The sequence below is a fragment of the Chrysochloris asiatica genome, unplaced genomic scaffold, assembly GCF_000296735.1.
Source record: "Chrysochloris asiatica unplaced genomic scaffold, ChrAsi1.0 scaffold00111, whole genome shotgun sequence".
NCBI classification, from domain to species: domain Eukaryota; kingdom Metazoa; phylum Chordata; class Mammalia; order Afrosoricida; family Chrysochloridae; genus Chrysochloris; species Chrysochloris asiatica.
In genome coordinates, this window is record NW_006408629.1 from 9,921,096 (window position 1) to 9,947,707 (window position 26,612).

The 26,612-nt window shown below is 39.1% G+C and overlaps 1 protein-coding gene across 1 annotated transcript in view; it reads left to right on the top strand.

Moving 5' to 3' along the window:
* Positions 1 to 12,893: 12,893 nt before the first annotated feature.
* LNPEP (leucyl/cystinyl aminopeptidase) overlaps positions 12,894 to 26,612 on the top strand; it is a 72,718-nt gene continuing 58,999 nt past the window's right edge. Inside the window, exons 1-3 of the mRNA XM_006867889.1 lie at positions 12,894 to 13,730; positions 20,003 to 20,141; positions 21,364 to 21,495. Of these exons, the coding sequence (XP_006867951.1) occupies positions 12,913 to 13,730; positions 20,003 to 20,141; positions 21,364 to 21,495 (1,089 nt within the window). The 5' untranslated portion in view covers positions 12,894 to 12,912. The remainder of the gene's footprint in view (positions 13,731 to 20,002; positions 20,142 to 21,363; positions 21,496 to 26,612) is intronic.

Here is a 26,612-nt window from a genome sequence, read left to right on the forward strand (position 1 = left end):
TGCTCTGTGTACAAGGGGAAGCTACCCAAGACTTTTAGCAGGGAAATGGCATGATCAGTTTGTGTCTTAAAAGCATCATAGGCGCCACTGTGATCAAGGAATTCGAGAAGAGCAAAAGAGAAATTTAGGAGACCAATTTAGATGCTTTTAGAGTAATGACTTGGACTAGGATGATGCTGTTGAAAGGAAGAGAAGGAATATTTGAGGTCTGTTTTGGAGTTTGAAAGTATATCACATAACATATTAACCAAGATATGAAACAGTGAAAACTAAGGCAGCATATCTATTCATTTCCTGCAGAGTAGTATAATGGTATCAAATAAAGATCAATATGACCATAAACACACATACATATATTTTACTTTTGGGAACCCATAACTTATTAATACTCTAAAATCTACTAAATACAACGTCTGGGCTTCCTTTAAGGTCAGTTTCTGTAGACTTATTTTTTTCTTATGGGTCACATTTTCTTGTTTCATTGATTGTCTAGTAATTTTTTATTATATACTAATAGTGTTGGTGGTACATTGTAAAGAGTGGCATATTTTGTTTTAATTAATTTTTGGAGTGTTGATTTTTGTTTTGGTACGCATTTTAGTTATTGACTGAAAACCTTAAAATTGTGTTGTTGTTAGGTTGTTGTTAAGTGCTGTTTAATCTGTTCTGACTTATAGTGACCCTGTATTTGGTTTCCAGGGCCGAAAATCATTTTTTGGAAACAGAAAGCCTTATCTTTCTCATGCAGGATAGCTGGTGGGCTCGAACCTCCAACCTTGCATTTCTCCGTCCAGTGTATATCCTGTAGACCCACTGTGATTCCCTAAAATTGTACAGGTTTGGTTTTACGCTTTATTAGGATGGATTTGTAGGAAACTCAAGGGGTTTCCCAAGGCCCTGTAACATAATAGGATTCAATCTCTAAACCCTGGTTCCCTATAGATTTTATTGGAGCTTAATAAGTTATATGCTTTGTTGTTGTTGTTGTGAAGTGCATTTGAGTTGGGTCCGACCCATAGCGATCCTGTATAGGGTTTCTGAGGAGCAGCTGGTGAGCTTGAATCGCTGACCTTGCAGTTCAAACGCTGCAGTCTGGTGCATTAACCCACAGCCCCACACCAGGACTCCATGGTTTATTAGGTAGATCTTATTCTGAGCATGGATTTTATTCTAATGTAAAACCTTTCTAGTGTTTTAAAATGATGCCCAGGACACTAAAGTCTGTTTACTCTATCTTGGTTGGGCCTCCAGTGTTTTCCTACATTGCTTGACTTATAGTACACCTACTTCTTTCTTATTAATTGTCTTAATGACAGACAGTTCACGTTTTTTTCTATTGTAAAAAATCTATCTGATAATTTTTCACATTAATGATGCACATATGGCAGTAAGAATGCTGAGGTACTAGGCAAGAGTAACACTGGCTGTGATGTGCCAATTTGGCTGGGCACTAGTTCTCAGACAGTTATGTGTTAATATAATTTGGCAGTCATGTAATGACGTAGTTATCCTCTATTTTGTGATCTGATATGGTTATCCTCTATTTTGACATAGTACTAATTTTCACATAATATCTTAGTCTTTGGAACCTAGCCATGTTGATAAGTAAAAAGGGTGTATTTCTGTTCCATCTTAGTCATTACTCTAATGCAAAAAGCCTAGTGTAGTTATGCCCTGCCTATGTTAAAGATTTCTCTGCTCTTCATAAGGTTTTCAGTGACTAAGTATTCAGAAGTAGTTCGTCACTCCTTCTTCCTAGTCTGTCTTTGTCTGTAAGCTCATCTGAAACTTGTCCGCCATGGGTGACCCTGCTGGTATTTAAAATACCAGTGGCATAGCTTCCAGAATCACAGCATCTCACAAGCCACCACAATACAACAAACTGACACATGAGTGGTAGATAAACAACATTCTTATCAACGGAGAAAAGATTGAAATTGTCAAGAATTTCATTCTTCTTGGGTCAACTATCAACACTTGCGGAAGCAGCAGTCAAGAGATCAGATGACGTATTGCATTAGGCAAATCTGCTGCACAGGAACTTTTTTAAGTGTTGAAGAGCAAAGATGTCAGATTGAAGACTTAAGGTGTGCCTGACCCAAGCAAGCCATGGTGTTTTCAGTAACCTCATATGGATGCGAAAGCTGGATAGTGAATAAGGAAGACCATAGAAGAATTGATGCTTTTGAGTTATGGTGTTGGAATAGGATATTGAAAGTGCCATCGGCTACCAAAAGAACCAACAGGTCTGTGTTAGAAGAAGTGCAGCCAAAGTACTCCATGGAGGCCAAGATGGCCAAACTACGTTTCTCAGACTTCAGACATATTGTCAGGAGGGGCCAGTCACTGGAGAAGGATATCATGTTTGGTAAGGTGGAGGGTCAGAGAAAAAGAGGAAAACCCCCAGCAAGATGGTTTGGCAAAGTGGCAGCATCAGTGGGCTCAAACATGGCAACAATTGTGAAGTTGGCCCAAGATCGGGCAGTGTTTCATTCTTAGGTGCATAAGGTTGCTATGAGTCGGTACTGACTCAGTGGCACCTAACAATAACATGCTAAAGATTTAAGGAGATTTGGTAGCATAGTGGGTTAGTAGTTGGGTTGCTAACTGCAAGATCAACAGTTTGAAACTACCAGTGGCTCCACAGGAGAAAGATGAGGCTTTCTGCTCCCGTAAAGATTTATAGCCTCGGAAAACCTCTAGAAACTTGCAGTGAGTTGGAATCAACTCCACGGCACACAGCCACAAACACTATGCTAAGGATTTGCAAACTATCCTTGTAGAAACCTATTTCATTTTCCTCTGAATAGCTCCCTCCTCTTTAGTGCCCTAATCTCTCCCTATCTGGTGCCCTTTTGTTTTTCATTGTGGTGTGGATGAAAATTTACAGAGTAAGTTAGTTTTCCATTTGCTCTCCACCTCCTAGTTGTACTCTTGGACTCCAGTTTGTGCCACAATGGGAAATTGTCCTTTAAAAGAAAACTACAGTGATTGTAGACTAACATTTTGAGATTCCCTCCTCTTTCTTGCTCTGCCTATTATCCAGTACCTGAAAACAGTTGCATCCGCTTCTCTAGTTTAGTTGGAGACCTGTGGTGCTGTAGGAGCTGTAAGATATGCACTCTATCATAAGGCTGGTGTGAACAGCAAGGTTAGCAGTTCAACCTCACCAGCCACTCCCCGGAAACTCTATACAGAGTCACTATGAGTTGGAACCGCACTTAACAACAACAACAAGTAGTTGTTCATGAGAAGAGGAACGGTGTGGTACCAATTCTCTGTCATACTGGAAGCCGAAGTTTCAAATCTGCAACATTTTTATATGGGATAAAGTGAGCTTTTTTGTTATTGTTAAGTGTTGTCTAGTTGGTTTTGACTCACAGCGGCTCTGTATAGGGTTTCCACGGCTTTAATTCTTTGTAGGAGCAGAAAACCTCCTCTTTCACCCAAAGAGTGAAAGCCGGTCTCGAACCACTGACCTTGTGGTTCATAGTCGTGCTGATTATATGGAACCACCATGGTCCCCAAAATGAACTTTGTTGTTGTTGTTAAGTGTTATCAAGTTGTTTCTGACTCTTAGTGACTGTGTATAGAGTTTCCAAAGAGTGGCTGGTGAGTTTGAACCACCACCGACCTTGTAGTTCAAACCAACCTTGAAGTCCAGTGCATTATCCTAGAGCTCCACAGCCACAGTGGTGTTGTTAAGTGTTGTTGAGTCAGTTCTAATGCATCTCAACTCTGTATAGGGTTTCTGAGGAGCAGCTGGTGAGCTTGAACTGCTGACCTTGCAGTTCAAATGGCTTTGCAGTTTGGCACATTAACCCGCAGCTCCACACCAGGACTATACAGCACCACAATGTTGTTGTTGTTGTTGTTAAGTGCTGTCGGGTCGGTTCTGACCCGTTGCAACCCTGTATAGGGTTTCTGAGGAGCAGTTGGTGAGCATGTACTGCCGACCTTGCAGTTCAAATGGCTTTGCATTCTGGAGAATTAACCCACAGTGCCACAATTGTTGTTGTTGTTGTTAAGTGCTGTCGAGTCGGTTCTGACTCATAGCGACCCTGTAGAGAGGGTTTCCAGGGAGCAACTGGTGAGCTTGAACCACCAACCTTGAAGTTCAAACTGACTTTGCAGTCTAGTGCATTAACCCACAGCACCACACCAGAATAATAGGGGTAACTAAAAGGGAGAAATAAATCTTAGTCTCTTGGTGGTTATGTGCCGTGGAGTTGGTTCTGACTCATAGCAACCCTGTACAGGGTTTCTGAGGCTGTAAACCTTTACGGGAGCAAAAAGCCTCATCTTTCTCCAACCGAATGGCCGGTAGTTTCGAACTGCTGACCTTGAGGTTAACAGCCCGATTCGTAACCACTACACTACCAAAGCTCCTTATAAGAAACATATCTTCTAGGAATAAAAGAAGTAATCTGGGAAGGGACTTTCAGTGTTTGTTTGCTTTTTTTTTTAACTTGTTACTGTGAATTGAGTGAGAGTCATTAGTTTTACAGTCATACACTTTGTTCCACCTCAGTGATTGCAATCTCTTCCATGAAACAGCAGTTATTTCTCTTCCTCCCTGTGGTTCCTAGTTTCATTCTACTCTTGTTATACATTGAGGTGTAAGCAAACAATGTGTCAGGGAAAGAGATTGTACTTAAATACATTTTTTCCAGAATTGCTCTCTATTGGTAACTAGCCCTTCAGATTTTAGTGAGAGAATGATAGATCTAAGTTTTGACTTAACTGAGTACTGTGATTAATAGGATGAGGATGGGTTAGGTAACTTTTGTCAGATTAAACCTGTAACCAAAAAAATAAAAGAAAATCCCCAAATCCATTGCCATCAAATAAATGCCATTTGAAAGTGACCCTGAGAACAGATTAAAACTGCCTCATAGAGTTTCCAAGGTTGTATTCTGTATGGAAGTAGATTGTTGCCACATACTTCGATAGAGCAGCAGGTGGGTTCAGACTTCCAACCTCTCAGTTAGCAGACAGGCAGTTTAATCAATGTGCTATCAGGGCTCCTTGATTCAAATTGTATGTTGTTTAAAGTTCCATGCCACTGAGTCAGCTCTGATTCACAATGTCCCTAAATAAGGCTCCCAAGGAGCTACTGATAGGTTTGAACTACTGACTTTGTAGTTAAAAGTCCAATGCTGATCCTACAGTGCCATACTTTTTATGTTGTTCCGAATTCTTTTTTTCTTTTAAAGTTTAAACTACTTAAAAATGCCTTTTTAATGGAAGAGGATAGTTAGTTGTGAAAATAGTTACTTTATTTGATAATTGTTTTTATTGTTAAGTGCTGTCAAGTTGATTCCAATTCATAGCAACCCTGTATAGGGTTTCCGAGGAGCAGCGGGTAAGTTTGAACCTGTGACCCTGTGATTCAAACCTACCTTGTGCTTCAGTGCATTATCATGCAGCGCCACACCAGGATTTCATTTAATAATTTCTTATCACTTTTAATAATAATTCCATCTGGAAAAATTACCTAGATGGCATAGTGCTGTCTCAGACTTGGAGCTTTATTGTTAGTTGTCTGCAAATCATGGAGAATTTATGTTTAATAGAACAAAATGTTGCTTAGTCCTGTGCTATCTTTCTGATCATTGGCATAGTTGATTCCATTGTTGTAGCTGTTGTGTCAGTGTCATTGAGAATTTCCCATTTTCATTGGCCCTTTGCCTTACCAAGCATGATGGTTTTTTTTTTAGCAATCGGTCATTCCTGATGACATGCCCATAGTAAGTGAGCTAAAGTCTCACCAGCTTCACTTCTAAGGAGTGTTTTGGTTGTTTGCTTCTAAGACCGATTTGTTCGTTTTTCTGGTAGTTCATGGTATATTATTCCTTGCAAGCAGCACACTTTGTATCAATTTTTCTTATGCCTCATACCCAAACCCATTACTATAAAGTCAATTCCAACTTATTGCAACCCTGTGTTGGGTTTCTGAAGCTGAAATCTTTATGGGAGCAGAAAGTCTCTTTTCTCCCAAGTTGCAGCTGACAGATTCCAACTGCTGACATTGCATTTAGCAACCAAATATTTAACCCGTTGTTGTTGTTAAGTACCGTGGAGTCGGTTCCGACTCAATAGTGACTTTGCACAGGATTTCCGAGGCTGTAAATCTTTACAGTAGCAGAAAGCCTCATCATTCTCCCGCCGAACAGCTGGTAGTTTTGAACTGCTGACCTTGAGGTTAGCAGCCTGATTCGTAACCACTACACTACCAGATTGCACCACCATATATCCTAATGATTTCAAAAGAACGGTGCTTTACTTTTAGGGCTTAATTTGAATAGGAAACCTGTTGGCTGTGTAGGTAGGATAAGCACTGGGATGATAATCACAAGCTCAGAAGTTCAAACCCACCCGCTGCTCTGCAGGAGAAAGATAAGGCTTTCTGCTCCCATGGTCTGACCTACATTGCCCATAAAATGAGCGTCAGGTTGGAAGGTACTCAAAATATGACTGGGGAAGAGTTGCCTTCTCAAGGTAGAGTTGACCTTAATGATGGGGATGGAGTAAAGTTTTGGGTGGCTTCATTTGCTGTTGGAACACAGCTCAAAATGAGAAGAAATAACTGTAAACATCCATTTATAATTGGATCATGGACTATACGAAGTATGAATCTATGAAAACTGGAAGTTGTCAAAATGAAATGCAGTGCATAAGGATTGATATCCTAGGCATTAGTGAGCTGCAATGTATTATGACTGGCCATTTTGAAGTTGACATTCATAGGATTTACTATGCTGAGAATGACAAATGCAAAAGGAATGGCTTTGCATTTCTCTTCAAAAAGTTCATTTGAAGTTGTATTTTAAAGTGCAGTGCTGTCTGTGATAGGATAATATCCATAAGCCTACAAGGAGTCCTGGTGTGGCGCTGTGGGTTAATGCACCAGATTGCAAAGCCATTTGAACTGCAAGGTTGGCGGTTCAAGCTCACCAGCTGCTCCTTGGAAACCCTATACAGGGTTGCTATGGGTCAGAATCAAGTGGATGACACTTAACAGCAGCAAACAAGGAAGACTAGTTAATACCATTATTATTCAAATGTACACAGTAAACACTAAATCCAGTGATGATGAAATTGAAGAATTCTGCCCACTTCCTTCATCTGAAATTGATCAAACATGCAATCAAGATACATCAGTAATTCTTAGTGACTAAATGCAAAACAAAGAGGAAAGAAAGATAAGTAGTTGGAAAATATGGCCTTCGTGACAGAAATGATGCTGGAGATTACATGATAGACCAATGATTTAATTCATTGCAAATGCCATTTTCAGTAACATAAAAGGTGACTATACCCCCGTTGGATCCCATCAGTTTTAATATACAGAAATCAAATTGACTACATTTGTGCGAAGACTATGGAGACACTCAGTATAATCACCCAAACAAGACCAGGGCCCATTGTGGAACTGATCATCAGTTGTTCATATGCAATTTGAGGCTGAAGCAGAAGAAAATTAAGACAAAATTAAAAGTTAAGAAAATTAAAACAAGTCCACGAGAGACAAAACGTTAACCTTGAGTATTGTTGTTGAGTGCCATCAGGTTGATTCCGATTCATACTGACCCTGTATAGGGTTTCCAAGGAGCAGCTGGTGGGTTTGAACCACCAACTTTGTGATTTACAGTCCATTCTTATCCTACATTACGACCTTGAGTATATCCACCTGAATTTAGAGACCATCTCAAGAGTACATTTGATGTATTAAACAGTAATAACCAAAGACTAGAAGAGTTGTGGGATGACATCAAAGACGTACATGAAGGAAACAAAAGGTCGGTAAAATGAAGGGGAAGAAAGAGCAAAAATGTATGTCAGAAGAGACTCTCAAACTGGCTCTTGAACGTAATGAAGCTGTAGTAACTGGAAGAAATGATGAAGGAAAAGAACTGAATAGAAAGTATCAAAGGGCAGCTCAAGAAGACAAAAAGTAAAATATAATGAAATGTGTGAAGACCAGGAGTTAGAAAACCAAAAGGAATGAACATGCTCAGTATTACTCAAGCTGAAAGAACCAAAGAAAACTTTCAAATCTCAGGTTAACAATACTGGAGGATTTTTATGGACAAAATATTGAATGATGCAAGCATCAAAAGGAGATGGAAGGAACAGAGTGACTATATCAAAAAGAATTAGTTGATGTTCAATATGACCAAGAAGTGATGGTATTAAAGGAAGAAGTCCAAACTGTACTGAAGGCATTGGCAATAAACAATAAACAGAAATTGACAGAATACAAAGTTAAGTCTTTTAACAAACTGATGCAGCATTGGAGTTGCTCATTCATCTATGCCAAGAAATGTGGAAGACAGCTAGCTTGTCATCCAGTTGGAGGAGCTATCCATATTTGTGCCCATTCCAAAGAAAGGTCACTCAATGGAATGTGAAAATGAACAAGGAAGACTGAAGAAGAATTGATGCTTTGAACTATGGTGTTTGCGAAGAATTTTTAATATACTGCCAGAGAATGAATAAATCTGTAGGATGCATAGCCAGGATGTGCTCCTTAGAAGGGATGATGGCAAAACTTTATCTTACTGTCTTTGAAGATGTGATCAGGAGGGAATGAGCCAGAAAAGAACAAGCCTACTACCATTGAGTTGATTCCAACTCTTCGTGACCCTGTATAGAGTTCCTGAGATTGTAAATCTTTATGGAAGCAGAAAACCTCATCATTCTCCTACAGTGTAGCTGGGTGGCCAACCTTGCAGTTATTAGTCTAATGGTTATCCTAAAGTGCCACCAGAGCCTTGGGAAAGGACATCATGCTTGGTTAGAGGATCAGCAAAAAGGAGGAAGACCGTCAAGGAGATGGATTGACACAGTAACTGAACAAAGGGCTCAAACATAGGAATGATAGTAAGAATGGCACAGGGTTAGGCACTGGTTCATTCTGTTGTACATAGGTTTGCTGTGCACAACATAGCATCAGAACCAGCTTGATGGCACCTAAGAACAGCAGCAGCAAAGACAAGAAGTAATTTGACTTTTGGGGAATTATGTAGTTTTATTGGATAACTTCGTTAGAAACATTGACATACATAGGCATTGGTGGTGTTAGTAGTAAGGATGATATTGGCATATCAGGGAAAGTTATCTTTATGACTTTCTCAAAGTTACGACTTTATGTTGACTTTCCCATTTAACATGCTGCTGTGCCTTATTCCATGAATACTGTTTGGTGGGCTCTGGTAGTGTAGTGGTTACGAATCAGGCTGCTAACCTCAAGGTCAGCAGTTCGAAACTACCAGCTGTTACGCAGGAGAGTTGGTTCTGACTCATAGCGACCCTGTACAGGTTTCCGAGGCTATACATCTTTATAGGAGCAGAAAGCCTCATCTTTCTCCCGCGGAACAGCTGGTAGTTTCGAACTGCTGACCCTGAGGTTAGCAGCCCAATTAGTAACCACTACGCTACCAGAGCTCATTTGAATACTGCTTAGCTTTATTAAAAAACAAACAAACAAACAAACAAAACTTGCTACTGCACTAAAAATTAAGGGACAGAATAGTGTAGTCTGGATCCTACTTGAATTGAATCTGTAATCATGATGTTATTATTGTTGTTGTTAAGTGCCATCAAGTCGATTCCAACCCATAGCGACTGTGTATATGGTTTCCAAGGAGCAGTTGGTGAGCTTGAGCCACCAATGTTGCAGCTCAAATGACTTTGCAGTCTGACGCATTAGCCCACAGTGCCACATACTGTATAAATACCTCCTTTTCCTCCATTCATTTATCCAACAAATACTAGAGTTTGTATAATGTGTCAATTATATGATTAGTTGATGGGTATATTGATGACCATAAAGATGACCATAAAGAGTATATTTACTGAGGAGTTAGCATATATTTGAAGTTCTTGGAACAGTTGGAGCAAAGGTACCTGGGTTAAGAGTAGGCATGAACCATTTAAGAATTCCACTTTATCTCTACTTGTTTGTGATTGTTCTGTTCATGCAAACTGAGTTTAATAGAACATGATCTACTTCCGTGGGAACTTTATTTCAGACTGTCATTATCTAAAGATGGCTTTAGCAAACACATTTATTATCTCATAGATTAGGAGGCTGAAAGTTAGAATTCAGGATGCCTCTTCTTGTGGAAAACTTTTTCTGCTGGCTGTGGTGAAAAGCCCTTGTCTGCTTTCAACATCTGTGGACCTGGCTTTCTTTGAAAAGACACATCATGTGTCTTGGCATCTATCTTCCTCTGAGTCTAGGAGGTTCTTAGCAGTGGGATCACAGGTCCAAAGGATGCTCTCTGCTCCCAGTTCTTCTGTCTTGGTGATAGCGAGGTACCTCTCCCCTCTGCTTCCTTCTTTCTCCTTTTATTTCTTGTAAGATAAAATATATGACTCAAGCAAGGATGGGACTTGGTGCAAGTAATAAGTAACATCCTAACCTGAGTACTTGAGTAAGGGTGGTGACTTGACTGAAGGTGTGACTTCAGTAATTCTCTCTAGTAAGGCTCCAGATACAACCTACCCTAATCTTGCCTCTTTAACATATAAAGGTTGGGATTTACATAACACAAAAAGGATGATAATTACATCAGAAGTTACAATCTGACATATCTTCCCCTAAATTGGAGATTTGTTAGATTGTAACTTCTGTGTGTGGGCTATAGGACAAGTTCTGAACTACAAGGCCAGTTTGAACTACAGGATTGGTGGTTCAGATTCACCAGCCGCATCTTGAAAACCTCATACAGGGTTGCTATGAGTAAGGATGAACTTGAAGGCACTTAACAACAACAATGCCCTCATAAATTTGTGAACTACACATGTTAAGGTGCTAGAACAGTGTCTAACACAATACTTACTGGGCTACTTAATCACAAGCTCAGCAATTTGAGTCCACCAGCCACTGGGACAAAGATGAGGCCTTTTCTGCTCCTGTAAAGATTTACAGCCTTGGAAACCTTGTGCAAGTTCGCTCTGAGTGGTAACTAACTCAACAGCACGCAACTACAACCAACCACTATTAGAATTTTTTCATATGTAAATTAAGTTTTATAATAACATGACACATTTTCACAGCTATACATTTGAAACCTAAATATTTTACATTTAAAAGTTTGTTTTGTATATATGAAACTACATCTAAGGCACATTTAAAATTATTTGTATCTGTTTTAATAATAATTTGTTAATTTCTTGCAACTTGTATTTACCAATTTCTCTTTAAAAGTTGATAACATTTGAGATCCCTTAGAACAACATTTGAGAACATTGAACATTGAGGTGGCTCTTTAGAATAAGCATTGAACTGCAAACCACAAGGTCTGTGTTTCAAGTCTACTGACCTGTCAGAGAAAGATGAGGCTTTCTGTTCCCACAAAGATATGCAACCTCGGAAACTTCATACCAAGTCTCTATGAGTCGGGACTAACTCAACAGCACTTAACAACAACAAAACATTGATTTTTAAAGAACATTGACTGATATAATTATGTTGTTTTTTTGCTGTTGAGGTTAATTGCAACTCTTAACAACACCATAGACAGAGAAGAGTGCAGCATCGTTTCCAAGACTCATCTTTATGGAAGCTGACTACTTTATATCCCATGGCTGGTGGGTTTGAACTGTCTACCTTTCAGTTAGCAGCTTAGTGCTCAACCACTGTGCCACCAGGGCTTCTATCTAATCTTAGGAATTTATATATGTGGGGTCATTTACCCCCTATTACTTTTTAGAAAACCTTTTTATTGTGAATTGAGTGAAGGTTTACAGAGAAGATCATTGGTTTTACATATAACAATTCATACACTTTGTTACATCTCAATGATTGCAATCCCTGTTACTTTTTTAATCTTATTTTTCAGTGATTATTGGCAGGCGGGAGACCATGATTCTTTTAGTTTGTAAAAGCCCCCACCACTATTACTGTACCCCAAGAGCCACTGCAACTCACTGGTGTGTAATATAGTTGTTAAAGATGGAAACATGCTATATTTATGGATGCTATGAAAGAGTGGGGGAAAAGGATGGAATTACAGTTTAATCTTAAATCTGTATATGTTTTTTTCCTGCTTTATTGTTATTTTCTTTTCTTTTTTTTGGAACTTTATTAAATAATTTATTTCTCCCTATCTATGAGACATGGAGTTTGGTGACTCCATACAATAAGCACTGGACTGTGAACCATAAGATTCACAGTATGAGCCCCCACTAGTCACTCTATGGGAGAAAGGTAAGGCTTTGTGCTCCCACGAAGATTTTAAGCCTTGGAAATCCTCCACAGAGTGGTTACTGAGTTGGTGGCACTTAACAACAACAACAGTCTATGAGATAGGCCCTCTCAAGCTAGGAACCCAGGTTATTGGGAAGGAGTGTATTAAGGAAATTAGTGTATCAACTCATCTGTCTTTTTTTTTTTTTTGACTCTGTATATTTCGCTTTCTTGTTTATGTTCATGATTATGGCATACTTTCATTTATACTGGAGTTTTTAATGAATTACCCAAGAATGTCATTAACATCCTATTTAATTCAGAAATGGATTAACTCTTTAGCACTTAAAGTGGCGGGGGTGGGGCTCATACCGTGAATCTTATGGTTCACTGTCCAGTGCTTATTGTATGGAATCACCACACTCCATGTCTCATAGATAGGAAGCAATAAATAATTTAGCACAGAAATGAAAATAAGTTGTACTGATAAGATAAAATTCTTAGACTATATGAGAGGGCTTCAAAAAGTTTGTGGAAAAATTGATTTAAAAGATAATGGAATTTTTCCATAATAATGGAATTTTTCCATGAAATTTTAGAAGCTCCCTCATATGTTCTCTTGCTAAGAGACATTTTATTATGATCCTTTTTGCTAACTTAGTGTCTTGTTCTTGTATTTTGGTTTTTTAGATCGGCTTCAGCTCCCCCGGAATATGATTGAAAACAGCATGTTTGAGGAAGAACCAGATGTGGTAGATTTAGCCAAAGAGCCTTGTTTACATCCTCTAGAGCCTGATGAGGTGGAATACGAGCCACGAGGTTCACGTCTGCTGGTGCGAGGTCTTGGGGAACATGAGCTGGACGAGGATGAAGAGGATTATGAGTCATCTGCAAAGCTGCTGGGCATGTCTTTCATGAACAGAAGCTCAGGCCTTCGGAACAGTGCAGCTGGTTATAGGCAGAGTCCTGATGGCACTTGTTCAATACCCTCTGCGAGGACCATGGTGATCTGTGCTTTTGTCATTGTGGTTGCCATTTCTGTTATCATGGTGATTTACCTATTGCCCAAATGTACCTTTACCAAAGAAGGCTGCCATAAAAAAAACCAGTCAATGGGACTAATACAGCCAGTTGCAACAAATGGGAAATTGTTTCCATGGGCACAAAACAGGCTTCCCACTGCCATTAAGCCACTACGCTATGAACTTAACATACACCCAAACTTAACCTCAATGACATTCAGGGGTTCTGTGACGATCTCAGTTCAAGCTCTTCAGGCCACGTGGAAAATCATTCTTCATAGCACAGGTCATAATATTTCAAGAGTGACCTTTATGCCAGCAGTTTCAAGTCAGGAAAAACAAGTTGAAGTCTTGGAATACCCATTTCATGAACAAATTGCCATTGTTGCCCCCGAAGCCCTTCTAGAAGGGCACAATTATACCTTGAAAATAGAATTTTCAGCAAATATATCTCGCTCTTATTATGGGTTTTATGGCATCTCCTACACAGATGAAAGTAAAGAGAAAAAGTACGTTGCGTTTTAAATCATTCTGATTCTATGCTCTGCGATAATCTCTAGTATATTGCAGTTTATTAATGTTCAACGTAGTTGGTTATGTGCAAAGTAGTAGAATCGTGATCTGGAGGAATGTACAACTTCTCTCTTTGTCAAAGCCTTAGGTATATGTAGTAGTGGGGTGGTGGTATGGATGTGTGGTGAAGAGGACAGAAAAAGGTTCAATCATATACATTATCTTTTACAGAAATTTTAATTATTTTAAGCTTTTATATGTCTTATAGTTTAATTTTCTAGTGCCTCCCAAAATTTGTATTAAAAGCAGAATGGAGAAGACTTTGGGTTATTTCTTAGCCTTGATGGTGCAGTGGTTTAATACCTTACTAACTGAAAGGTCAACGTTTCAGACACAACGGTCCTTCTGTGGAGGGAAAAATGAGGCAGTCTGCTTCCATAAAGTTTACAGCTTCAGTACCCCTTGGTAGCAGTTGGAATCAACTCGATGGTAGTGATGTTGTTTTTTTAAACTTACTTGAAGTGCTGATTTGACAGCACACAAGAACAAAATCTCAAGTAGCGTAGTAGTTATGAATCGGGCTCCTAATGTCAAGGTTATCAGCTCGAAACTACAAATCATTCCATGGGAGAAATAAAGATGAGGCTTTCTGCTCCCGTGAAGATTTACAGCCTGGGAAACTCTATGCAGGGTCACTATAAGTCGGAACCAACTCCACGGCCCACCACCACCACCACCAGTACTATATGCCTACTTAGATCGTTTTTAGTATCCGTAATCTTTGCTGGTTTAATTTAAAAGTGTTACTACTTTGGCACAGTGGGCTAATGCACTGGACTGCAAGGCTGCTTTGAATTCCAAGGTTGGTGCTTCAAATTCACCAGCTGCATCTCTGAAACCCTGTACAGGGTTGCTATGGGTAAGAACCGCCTCTACAGCACTTAACAACAACAACAACTAACTTCTTTGGACTTTTCATGGAAGTTTGTTTTTAAGCTTTTATTGTGAATTGAGTGACATGACAGAACATTGGTTTTGCACTCAACCAATTGTGTTCTGTTTCATTGCAATGATTATAGTCCCTTCCATGCACCATCAGTTAACAATATTTGCCTCTGTTTTGTTTTGTTTTTTATGTACACAAAATACACAGGATTATATATTTTCATTTAAAAAACCAAAGGACTCATTTTCCAAGTTAGCCTCCTGCCTGCCAGCACAAAGCCTTTCATTTTCCATGGTTCTAGAGTCCTGAGCTGCTCTGTCTCTTCTTACCATTACCTCTGCTTCAATCTCTGGTGTTGCTGCTTCTCGGGTTAGAATCCCATGTTCTGCTCATTCTCTTCCCTCTTGATGGTCCTAGGGTCCTCTGTTCCTGGAATGTAAGATTAACTACTCTCCCCTTTTTGTTACAGAACGTCTACCTTTACAGTTGTAACTGTCATAATTAGTCATGATAACAATTACTCACCAGACCCATCTAGACAAGACCACAACTATTCAGTGGGGATTCTACCCCCAACCCCTTGCTCTGAAACGAAAACTCACTCTTGAAAACTTGTAAGCCAGCCACCTCGTGCCTTTATAGCTCCCCCATTTTAGGTAGCCAATGTCTAAGTTTTCCATCCCTATCAACGCTTTGTACTGAGGGGATAAGCTTGGTACGAAGACTCCTTCTCTCTAGGTTGGCATTTTAAGCAACAGCACCCATAAACAAAGGTCAAGTTCATCATATTGTAGCAATTTACAAATGCTTCCTGTATCAAACTTCTTTATCTTCTTCTAGTCGAATTCTGATCAGCAAGCCATCCAGGCTAGGTCAGATGAGTACTGTCTGCAAGTTTAGGCATGCAAGTTTAGGCATACTTGTACACCTCCCCCCACTTGTTATCAGCTGGCCACTTCACAGTTCTAGACCCCAGTGGCTAGGACAGTGTCCTAGGGCTCAGGAGCTCCCAAGTCTCCTCAGACTTTGGACCAACCAGCCCTTCCTCTTCTCTCTCTCATCTCAAGGTTAATTAATGGAAAATGTTAAACAATAAGCCAAGGAGATTATTATTATTATTTAGTTATTCTGGTTTAAGAAAATAAAGTGAGATGAAAATGTAGGTATCCAGTTTCCTACTTAGAGCTATTTTGTATTTTAATCTTCAAATTCAGAGCATGTAGTTTGCATTTCTGGAAATGTGTAATGCAGGCTGCATACAGGTTATTCTTGTGGGGCCACAATGTCAGCTGTCATTCTGTGCATAGACCTCTTTCAGATCGGCTTTATATAATTTGAGCATTTGCTCATATTTCTCTGTGAACTATGTGAAGCACTGAATCACTGACGTTAGTGTATATTGATAATATTGAGAGAAATAGTCAGGAATGAATATTGAAACCTATCTTTAGGAAACTCTTGGATCATTAAATAGGAAAAAAAAAGTAAGTATTATCTGTAGTTCCGATCTGCTCTGTATACTTTCACTCAGTTCAAAACAGAATGCTTAAAAAAAAGAAAGAATTATCAATGGATGCTAAATCTAGGAGCTAAAAGTCTGATAATTTAAAAAAGATTAAGTAACTCTTTTCCCTTTATCCAGTACTTTTTGAGTAAATGGCATGCTGACTTGACAATTCAGTTAGCTTGCACTAGAATTGACATTGAAAGAATATTTGTCATAGCAATGATGGTTTGGGGTTTCTTAATTTAAGTCTTCCTTTAATCTTCATCATCCCTAGGAAATATAAACGTAAAAGCAATGTTATTAATATGTAAACAGACTTTTAAGGCAAGTCTGCTCACCATGTCTTCATATTACTGCCTTTTGAATTTCTTGTACCTGGAGAAATAAGAAGAAATAAATGTGTAACATCATTTAAATTATTTAATAAATATAATCACTTGACTCTTGCCACAGACTGGATGTAAGGAATACAGTTTTTATAAAATTAATACTTACAGAATGTTAAACAAGAGTATTTTTTAAACTAGTGAAATAAATTAGTCTGTGAAACTGCTATTTCATTATTTTACTAAACCAGATAGTGATTTAGTTAAATAAATCTCCCATGTGATTGTATCTCTTGATACAAGATGAAAGTTAAAAAAAATTATTTATGAAGACGACTTGAAATAATTAATGATGAAGGTCAAAGACTATAGTCTTCAGTATGGCTTGCAACTCAATGAAAGAAAACAAATATCCTTACCGCTGGATAATAAACATCATCATAATAAATGGAGAAAAGATTTAAGTTGTCAAAGAGTTCAGTTTGCTTGGATCCACAATCAGTGCTCATGGAAGCAACAGTCAAGAAATCAGGTGACATATTACATCAGGCGGATGCACCTAATCCAACACATGATATTTTCAGTCACTTTATGATTGAAAATGTGAAATGTGAATGTGAAAGTTGGACAATAAATAAGCAAGACCATAGTAGAATCGATGCATTTGAACTAAGGTGTTAGTGAAGAATGTTGAAAGTACTATGGACAGCATTATTTGGAGAGCCCAGTCCCTCGAAAAGGGCATCATGCTTAGAAAAGTGAAAGGACAGCCAAATAGAGGAAACCCCAACCACAGAAGGATTGACAAAGTGGCCTCAACAACAGGCTCAAACATTACAGTAATTGTGAGATGACATAAGCAAGAACAGTGTTTTGTTCTGTTTTGCATAGGGTCACTATGAATTGACTCAACAGCACCTAACAACAACAAAAGAAGTGTGCATAGAATGATCAAGAAAGGAATCATGAAGAGACCCAGTATCAGCATGGGAAGGAAAATCCAAAATGGGTTCAAAAAAGAGTAACTCTAAGAGTCAACTATGAGGCAAAGAACAGGAGTGTGGTGGGTGGCCCAAGGGAAAGGAGATGACTCTAGGACTGAATACATCAGAAACATCAGGGAGGACTAGGGATGGAGCAAGACCCTTGGTATTCATATATCTATGCAGAGACTGTACATTTATTCCCGCTAAATACATCTTTTCCTATTGTTTTCTAAAAGTGTTCAATGAGAGTTCTTACTAAAGGGAAGTCCTAAACTGCCCAGTAACTATTTTACCTCGAGATACTCTAGGGCATGGCTAAAGATGAACTATCTCCCACCAAAAGTCGCTAAGTTATGGGCATTTGCTCAACACATAAAACAATATGACTGCCATTAAAGTAAGATAGAAATGATTAGTCCCAGTTGAGATTGGAGCTAGTGGAGAAAATGCAAGTAGTCTATTCCAGAAGGCAAAGCTGCAGAGAAATAGCTACTCCATCAGAGGTTCAGTTTAGAGAGAGTTCTGAGAAGAGAACACTGAAATTAAGCACCCAAAGATTGAAAATCGATAAACGGATTGATGAATTAAAATTAGTAAACTTTAACAACTTTTTTTTTTTTCTGAAGTCAATCACCATAATAAACTATAGATTCCAATTAAGGGCTAGCCCCTTTATTTCTTTATCTACTTCCTGTCCCATTTGTGGATATCATATGCCAAAACTCAGTAGGATCAAAAGTAAATTTGAATATTTGCTTGGGAGTGATCCAGATCCCTAGTATTTTCTTCAAATGCTTGTTGTTGTTAGGTGCCATCGAGTCAGTGCCAACTCATAGCGACCTTATGCACAACAGAACGAAACAATGCCTGATCCTGGGCCAACCTTGCTGCTGTTGCCACGCTTGAGTCCATTGACGCTGCCACTTGGCCTATCCATCTCATTGGGGGTCTTCCTCTTTTTCTCTGACCTGCCACTTTACCAAACATGATATCCTTCTCTAGCAACTGGCCCCTCCTGACAATATGTCAGAAGTATGAGAGACGAAATTTGGCCATTTTGGCCTCCAAGGAGCACTCTGGCTGCACTTCTTCCAAAACAGATCTATTGGTTCTTTTGGCAGCCCATGACACTTTCAGTATTCTCCTCCAACACCGTAACTCAAAGGTATCAATTGTTCTATGGTCTTCCTTATTCACTGTCCAGCTTTTGCATCCATATGAGGTTATATGTTGAGAAACAACAGCTTCACAATTTGGTATCTGTGTTTAATACGGAGTTCTATGATTTTATAGCCATGTTTCTTGACTTACTTTCATATATAGATCCCAGACATCCTGAAAGGCATAAATATTTTTCATAATTTAACTTTTCAGTTTAATAAAGGCTTGCATATGATATTATGCTTGAAATATACAGCATTAAGCTTTTTAAAGTGTTGAAGAGCAAAGATGTCAGCTTGAAAACTAGGGTGCGCCTGACCCAAGCCATGGTATTTTCAATAACCTCATATGCATGTGAAAGCTGGACAGTGAATAAGGAAGACCGTAGAAGAATTGATGCATTTGAGTTATGGTGTTGGAGGAGAATATTGAAAGTGCCAGAAGCTGCCGAAATAACCAACAGATGTAAGAAGTGCAGCCAGAGTGCTCCTTGGAGGACAAGATGGCCAAACTTCGTCTCTCATACTTCGGACATATTGTCAGGAGGAAGCAGTCGCTGGAGAAGGATATCATGTTTAGTAAGGTGGAAGGTCAGAGAAAAAGAGGAAGACCCCAAAACGAGATGGATTGGCCAAGTGGCAGCATTGTTGGACTCAAGCGTGGCAACAGTAGGGAGGTTGACCCAGAATCAGGCAGTGTTTCGTTCTGCTGTGCATAAGGTCACTATGAGTCAGTACCGACTCGATGGCACCTAACGACAACAACAAATATACACACGTATGTGGGAGGTCTCACTATATGAATTAAATTTGCAAATACTGCTTCTGTGTTACAGGGAGGGGAGAGAATAAAAAATTGATTAGTCTCTGACGAGAGTAAAGAAAACTAACCTACAGGACACCTAGAGTCTGTCTGTATAGATGGATGATTAATGGCCTATAATGACTACCCTTACTGGTCTGACATCAGAAACCTTTTAAAGGCCTAACTGGGCAGTCACAACCTACCTTTATGGCTTCATCTTTTGCCATACTACATAATCTACGCATCCCTGGACATGGGCTGCCCAGTAAATGTACTCTCATTCCTTCTTTACCTTTTCCAAATATATTTAAGGCCCTCTTCAGATTTTATTTCCACCATGTTGTTTTCAGTCTTGTTATGACATGATTTGGAGCTTGACATAGTTTGTATGTGTTTTATGAATGTCTACCTCTCCCCAAAATTGCAGATCCTTTAGTGACTGCGATTGTAGAATGTTTATTTTAGCTCCCTAGTACTTGGCATGGGGCTTTGAACTGTAGATGTTCAGTAACTGTTGGATTTCCTTTGTTTGGATTAGGTACTTTGCAGCAACTCAGTTTGAACCGCTGGCAGCAAGATCTGCTTTTCCTTGTTTTGATGAACCAGCATTTAAAGCCACATTTATCATCAGGATCATAAGAGATTCGCAACACTCTGCTTTGTCTAATATGCCTAAGGTACTGTTTTATTCTTTGGAATGCCAAACCAAGAGTGGGCCTCTAATAGAACACTGAATTCATCTTTTCCAGGACACTGTTGAGTATGACTAAAATGATATATATTTTCATTCTTTTTTAAAATACTTAGTTAAAGATGTATGTTAGAATTGACTGGGAAACCAACTTCAGGAGCACCTAGAAGAAAGAAAAGGGCATAATTACCTTGGAATGTATGGGTAGGAAATGTGGAGTATGAACTATGTACTAAAGATGTGCAAATATTTAATAGTATGCATAGCCTCTGAAGAACAGTGTTGGGGTTTTTAACTAAGTAGAATACCTGTATTACAATGTAAAGACTGACTACAACAACAGAATCTTCTGTGTTAAGTACTGGGATTAGCTCTACCAGTGAGTCAGTGAGGGCCAGGATATGACCATGCACTATTGTTTTTATGCTAAACAGGTCCTAAGGGAGTCTTTTTGTTATCTCAGACATTTGAAGGGCTTTGTGCAGCTTGATAGAAGTCTCCTGGAACCCATGTGGTTAGGAGAGAGGAGCAGCTATGCCCCACTGGTTGTGGAGTCAGCATCTGTAGGCAGGAGAGGGATATGATCCTCTCCTTTAACAAAACTTTCTACTCCCAACCATGTCTTCAATATTCTTAAAAGATGTGAATGCCTACTTGCCTGCTATCCCAAAACCTATCGTAATTCATGGTTAGAATTCCTGCAGGGTCACATGTATTCCCTTACCCTGGTGCCTCTTAAAACCTCATCTAGTGATTTATTGCCTTTGATTTCACTGGGTGCTCTTTCAGACTCCTCAACATAGCACCCTTAAGAAATCATTTCACATTATTTGAAGGGTTAACAACTTTTGGCATCTCAGAAATAGCTCCTTATTCTGTAAATGCAACTTTTAGCAATAGAGTGGAGCACTCATACAATATAAGTAAGGATTTTGGTTTAGGTTGTGTAAAAGGAAGGAAAAGAAAATTATTACTTATTATCTCTAACTTAAATTTAATTAAAGCTATCTTTTATAGTCTAGGGTCCTCATGATGAAGGATGGTAGGACAGACTGTGAGAGTTAGTTCTATGCTCTGTCAGACATTCTGAGTGATTAAACTATCCCAGGGTCTTCACCACCTATTTCCTATTTGATTTTTCACTTTCTCAGTTCATTTGTCACTGTCATTGATTCCCATATGTCATCCTTCTCCTTTTTGGCTTGTAGAAGTCATCAATCGTTATGGAAGATGGACTCATTCAGGATGAGTTTTTTGAGAGTGTGAAGATGAGCACTTACCTGGTTGCTTTCATTGTGGGAGAGATGAAGAACCTGAGTCAAGACCTTAATGGAACCCTGGTATGTGATTGTGATTAATGTTTGAAAGCCTTTCCCCAGTAAGAGGAATTCTTGCTTTGATGATTCCTGGTGACTGCCTTGTAAAGAAGAAAAAAGCTCATGAATCACAACTCTGACATTTAAAGCCAGTACTTCTTTGGTATAACTTTTATTTACCGTTACTCATTTAATACAGAAAAATCAAGGATTTTTTGCTTTCTTTTCATTTTACTTTTTGAGAATTCCAGAAAGACAGTGCATGTACTCTAAAGCTTCAGAAATGGTGTCGTACAATATAGTAGTCAATAATTGCTGCAATCATACACTGACAGAGAACTTCCAGAGATTCAAGCCGGAGTCAGAAGAGGCCGTGGAACGAGGGATTTCATTGCTGATGTCCAATGGATCTTGGCTGAAAGCAGAGAATATCAGAAGGATGTTTATCTGTGCTTTATTGACTATGCAGAGGCTTTCGATTGTGTGGATCATAACAAGCTAGGGACAACATTGCAAAGGATGAGTATTCCGCAACACTTAAATCTGCTCATGAACATCAAACAGAACATGGGAACACTGGTTTAAAATTAAGAAAGGTGTGCAACAAGGTTATATTCTTTCACCATACTTATTCAACCTGTATGCTGAGCAAGTAATCTGAGAAGCTGGGTTATATGTAGAAAAACATGGCGTCAGGATTGGAGGAAGACTCATTAACAACCTGAGATATGCAGATGATACAGTCTTGCTTGCTGAAAGTGACCAGGACTTAAAATATTTACTGATAAAGATCAAAGATCACAGCCTTCAGCATGGATTGCATCTCAATGTAAAGAAAACAAAAAATCCTCACATTGGACCAATAAACAACATTATCAGTGGAGAAATGATTGAAGTTGTCAAGGACTTCATTCTTGAATCAATTATCAACACTCACAGAAGCAGGAGTCAAGAAATCAAATGACGTATTGCATTAGGCAAATTTACTGCACAAGATCTTTTTAAAGTGTTGAAGAGCAAAGTTGTCAGCTTGAAGACTAAGGTGTGCCTGACCCAAGCCATGGTATTTCCAATAACCTCATTTGCATGCGAAAGCTGGACAGTGAATAAGGAAGACCGTAGAAGAAGTGATGCTTTTGAGTTATGGTATTGGAGAATATTGAAAGTGCCATGGGCTGCCAAAAGAACCAACAGATCTGTTTTGGAAGAAGTGCAGCCAGAGTGTTCCTTGGAGACCAAGATGGCCAAACTTCGTCTCTCATACTTTGGACTTATTGTCAGGAGGGACCAGTCACTGAAGAAAGGATATCATGTTTGATAAGGTGGAGGGCCAGAGAAAGAGAAGAAGACCCCCAGCGAGATGGAATGGCCAAGTGGCAGCATCAGTGGGCTGAAGCATGGTAAAATAGTGAGGTTGGCCCAGGATCAGACAGTGTTTCGTTCTGCTGTGCATAAGGTCACTATGAGTTGGCACCGACTCAATGGCACCTAACAACAATAAACTTTAATTAAGCCACCACTCATCTGTCAGTTTGTTGTACTGTGGTTGCTTGCATGTTGCTATGTTTTTGGAAGCTACACCACAAGTATTTTAAATACCAGCAGAGTTACCCACAGTGAACAGATTTTAACTGTGCTTCCAGATGAAGACAGAGTAGGAAGAAGGAGAGACAGACTACTTTGGAATATTTGGTCACTGAAAACCTAATGAATAACAGTGGAACACTGTCAACACCAAAATATTGTCATGATGAGGAGCACCAAATATTGTCAGATGATGGTGCTGAAAGATGAGCCCCTCAGGTTGGAAAGCACTCAGAATACGACTGGGGAAGAGCTGCCTTCTCAAAGTGGAGTTGACTGTGATGAAGCAAATGTAGTAAACCTTTCGGGACCATCATTTGCTGAAGGGGCACAACTTTTAAATGAAGAGAAACAGTTGTAAACATCCATTAATAATCGGAACATGGCATGTATGAAATATGAATCTTGGAACATTGGGCATTGTCAAAAGTGAAATGAAACGCATCAACATCAATATCCTAGGCATACGTGAGTTGAAATGGACTGGCATTGGCCATTTGAATCTGACAATCACAGGGTTTACTATACCAGGAATGACAAATTGAGGAAAAATGGCATCACATTCATCATCAAAAAGAAAATACCAAGATCTGTCTTGAAGTATAGTGCTGTCTGTGATAGGATAATATCCCCGATGCCTACAAGGAAGACCAGTTAATACCACTATTATTCAAATTTATGCACCAACCTCTAAGGCCAGGGATGATGAAATTGAAGAATTCTACTAACTTCTTCAGTCAAGATGTATTGATAATTACTGGTGATTGGAATTCAAAGGTTGGAAACAAAGACATCAGTAGTTGGAAAATAGCCCTTGGTGATAGAAATGATGCTAGAGATCAGATAATAGAATTTTGCAAGATAAATGATTTCTTCATTGCAGATACCTTTTTTAAACATGAAAGGCGACTATACACATGGACCTCACCAGATAGAATACACACAGAAATCTGTGAAAAGAGACAGTGAAAAAAACTCTGTATCGTCAGCTGAAACAAGACCTGGGGCAAACTGGACCAGGCCACCAATATGCAAGTTCCGGCTGAAGCTCAAGAAAATTAAAACAAGTCTAAAAGAGACAAAATATGACCTTGAACACATCCCACCTAAATTTAGAGGTCATCTTAAGAACAGATTTGATAAATTAGACACTAAAGATTAAAGACCAGAAGTTATGGATGACATCAAGAACATCATAAAGGAAGAAAGCAAAAGGTCATGAAAAAGACAAGAAAGAAGGGAAAGACCAAAATGGAAGGCAGAAGAGACTCTGAAACTTGCTCTCCAGCATAGAGATTCTAAAGTAAATGGAAGAAATGAGAAGAGAAAATTTCAAAGTTCAGCTTGAGAAGACAAAGTCAAATATTGTAACTAAATGTGCAAAGAAGTAGAAAACAACAGGGAAAAATAGAACATGCTCAGTGTTCCTCAACAGAACACGCTCACTGTTTCTCACGCTAAGGGAACTGAAGGAAAAATGTAAGCCTCGATTTGTAATATTGAAGCATTCTGTGGGCAAAAGATTGAATGATGCGGAAAGCATCAAAAAAAGATGGAAGGAATACAGAGTCATTGTACCAAAAAAAAAAAAAAAAGTGTTCAACTATTTCAAGAGGTAGCATATGATCAAGAGCCAATGATACTGAAGGAACAAGTCCAAGGTGCATGGAAGGCATTGGCAAAGAACAAGGCACTGAGAATTGATGGATACAAATGGAAATCTTTCAATACTCTGATGCAGCTCTGGAGGCCTTCACTCATATATGCCTAGAAATTTGGAAGACATCTACCTGGCCAGCTAACTGGAAGAGATCCTTATTTGTGCCCATTTAAAGAGAGGTTACCCAATGGAATGTGGTAGTCATCAGATGATATCATTAATATCCAATGCAAACAAAATTTTGCTGAAGATAATTAAAAAATGGCTGTGATCATACACTGACAGCGAACTTCCAGAGGTTCAAGGTGGATTTAGAAGAGAACGTGATATAAGTGATATAATAGCTGATATCAGATATGTCTTGGCTGAAATCAGAGAATACAAGAAATATGTCTACCTGTGCTTTATTGACTATGCAAAGGCTTTCAATTGTGTGGATCATGACAAACTATGGACAGCATTGCAGAGAACATGTATTCCTGAACACTTAATTGTGCTCATGAGGAACCTGTACATAAACCAAGAGATAGTTATTCAGACAGAACAAGGGAACACTGAATGGTTTAAAATTATCAAAGATGTGCAGCAGGATTGTTGTCTTTCACCACAGTTACTCAGTTGGTATGCTGAGCACATAATCTGGGAAACTAGACTATATGAAGACAAATGTGGCATCAGCATTGAAGCAAGAGTTATTAACAACCTGCGATATGCAGGTGATACAGCATTGCTTTGCTGAAATTGAAAAGTACTTATTATACTTACTGATGAAGATCAAAGACCACAACCTTCGATATGGGTTGTACCTTAATTTAAAGAAAACAAAATCCTCACTACTGGACCATTAAGGAACATTGATGTGAATGGAGAAAAGATTGAAGTTGTCGAAGACTTCATTTTGCTCGTATCATCCGTCAGCACTCATGAAAGCAGCAGTCAAGAAATCAAATGATGTATTGCATTAGACACATCTGTTGCACAAGACCTCTTTAAAGTGCTGAAGAGCAAAGATGTCAGTTTGAAGGCTAAGGTGCGCCTGACCAAAGCATAACCTCATATGTATGTGTGAAAGTTGTACTGTGCATATGGAAGATCATAGAAGAATTGATGCATTTGAGCTATGGTGTTGGAGGAAAATATTAAAAGCACCATGGATTGTCAAAAGAACAAACCAATCTGTTTTGGAAGAAGTATAGCCAGAATGGTCCTTGGAAGCCAGGATGGTTAGATTTTATCTCTAATATTTGGATATATTATCAGGAGAGATCAGTCCCTGGAGGAAGGATATCATGATTGGTAAATTGGAGGGTCGGAAAAAAAGAGGAAGACATCCAATGAGATGGATTGGCACAGTGGCAGCAGCAATGGGTTCAAACCCAGCAACAATTGTGAGATTGGCAAAGGACCCGGCAGTGTTTTCAGGATAAGGCTTTCTCCCTGTTGATTCACAGTTTAAGAGGAAGGTGTTTGTCTCCCATATAGTTAAGGACTCCTGGTGTGGTGCTGTAGGAATAGCAGTGGACTGTGAGCCATAGGGTTAGCAGTTCAAACCCACCAGCTGCTCCTTGGAAATCCTATACAGGGTCACTAGAAGTCGGAGTTGTCTAGATGGCACACAACAACAACACATAGAGTTAAAGAAAGTGAGAGTGGTATGCTCAAGGGCCTAGAATTAGTAAGTTGTGGAGGAGGGATTTGAATACAGGTTGACTCACAATTCAGGTTTAACTGCCCAATAGTCCTTTCAAGGTTGTACATTTTTGGAAGCAGACTGCCACATCTTTGACCCATGGATCTACTGATGGGTTGAGTCAGCCTTTCTTTTGAATAGTAGCCTAGCACTTCACCACCACACCACCATATGAGAAAACCCACTGCCATCAAATTTATTTTCACT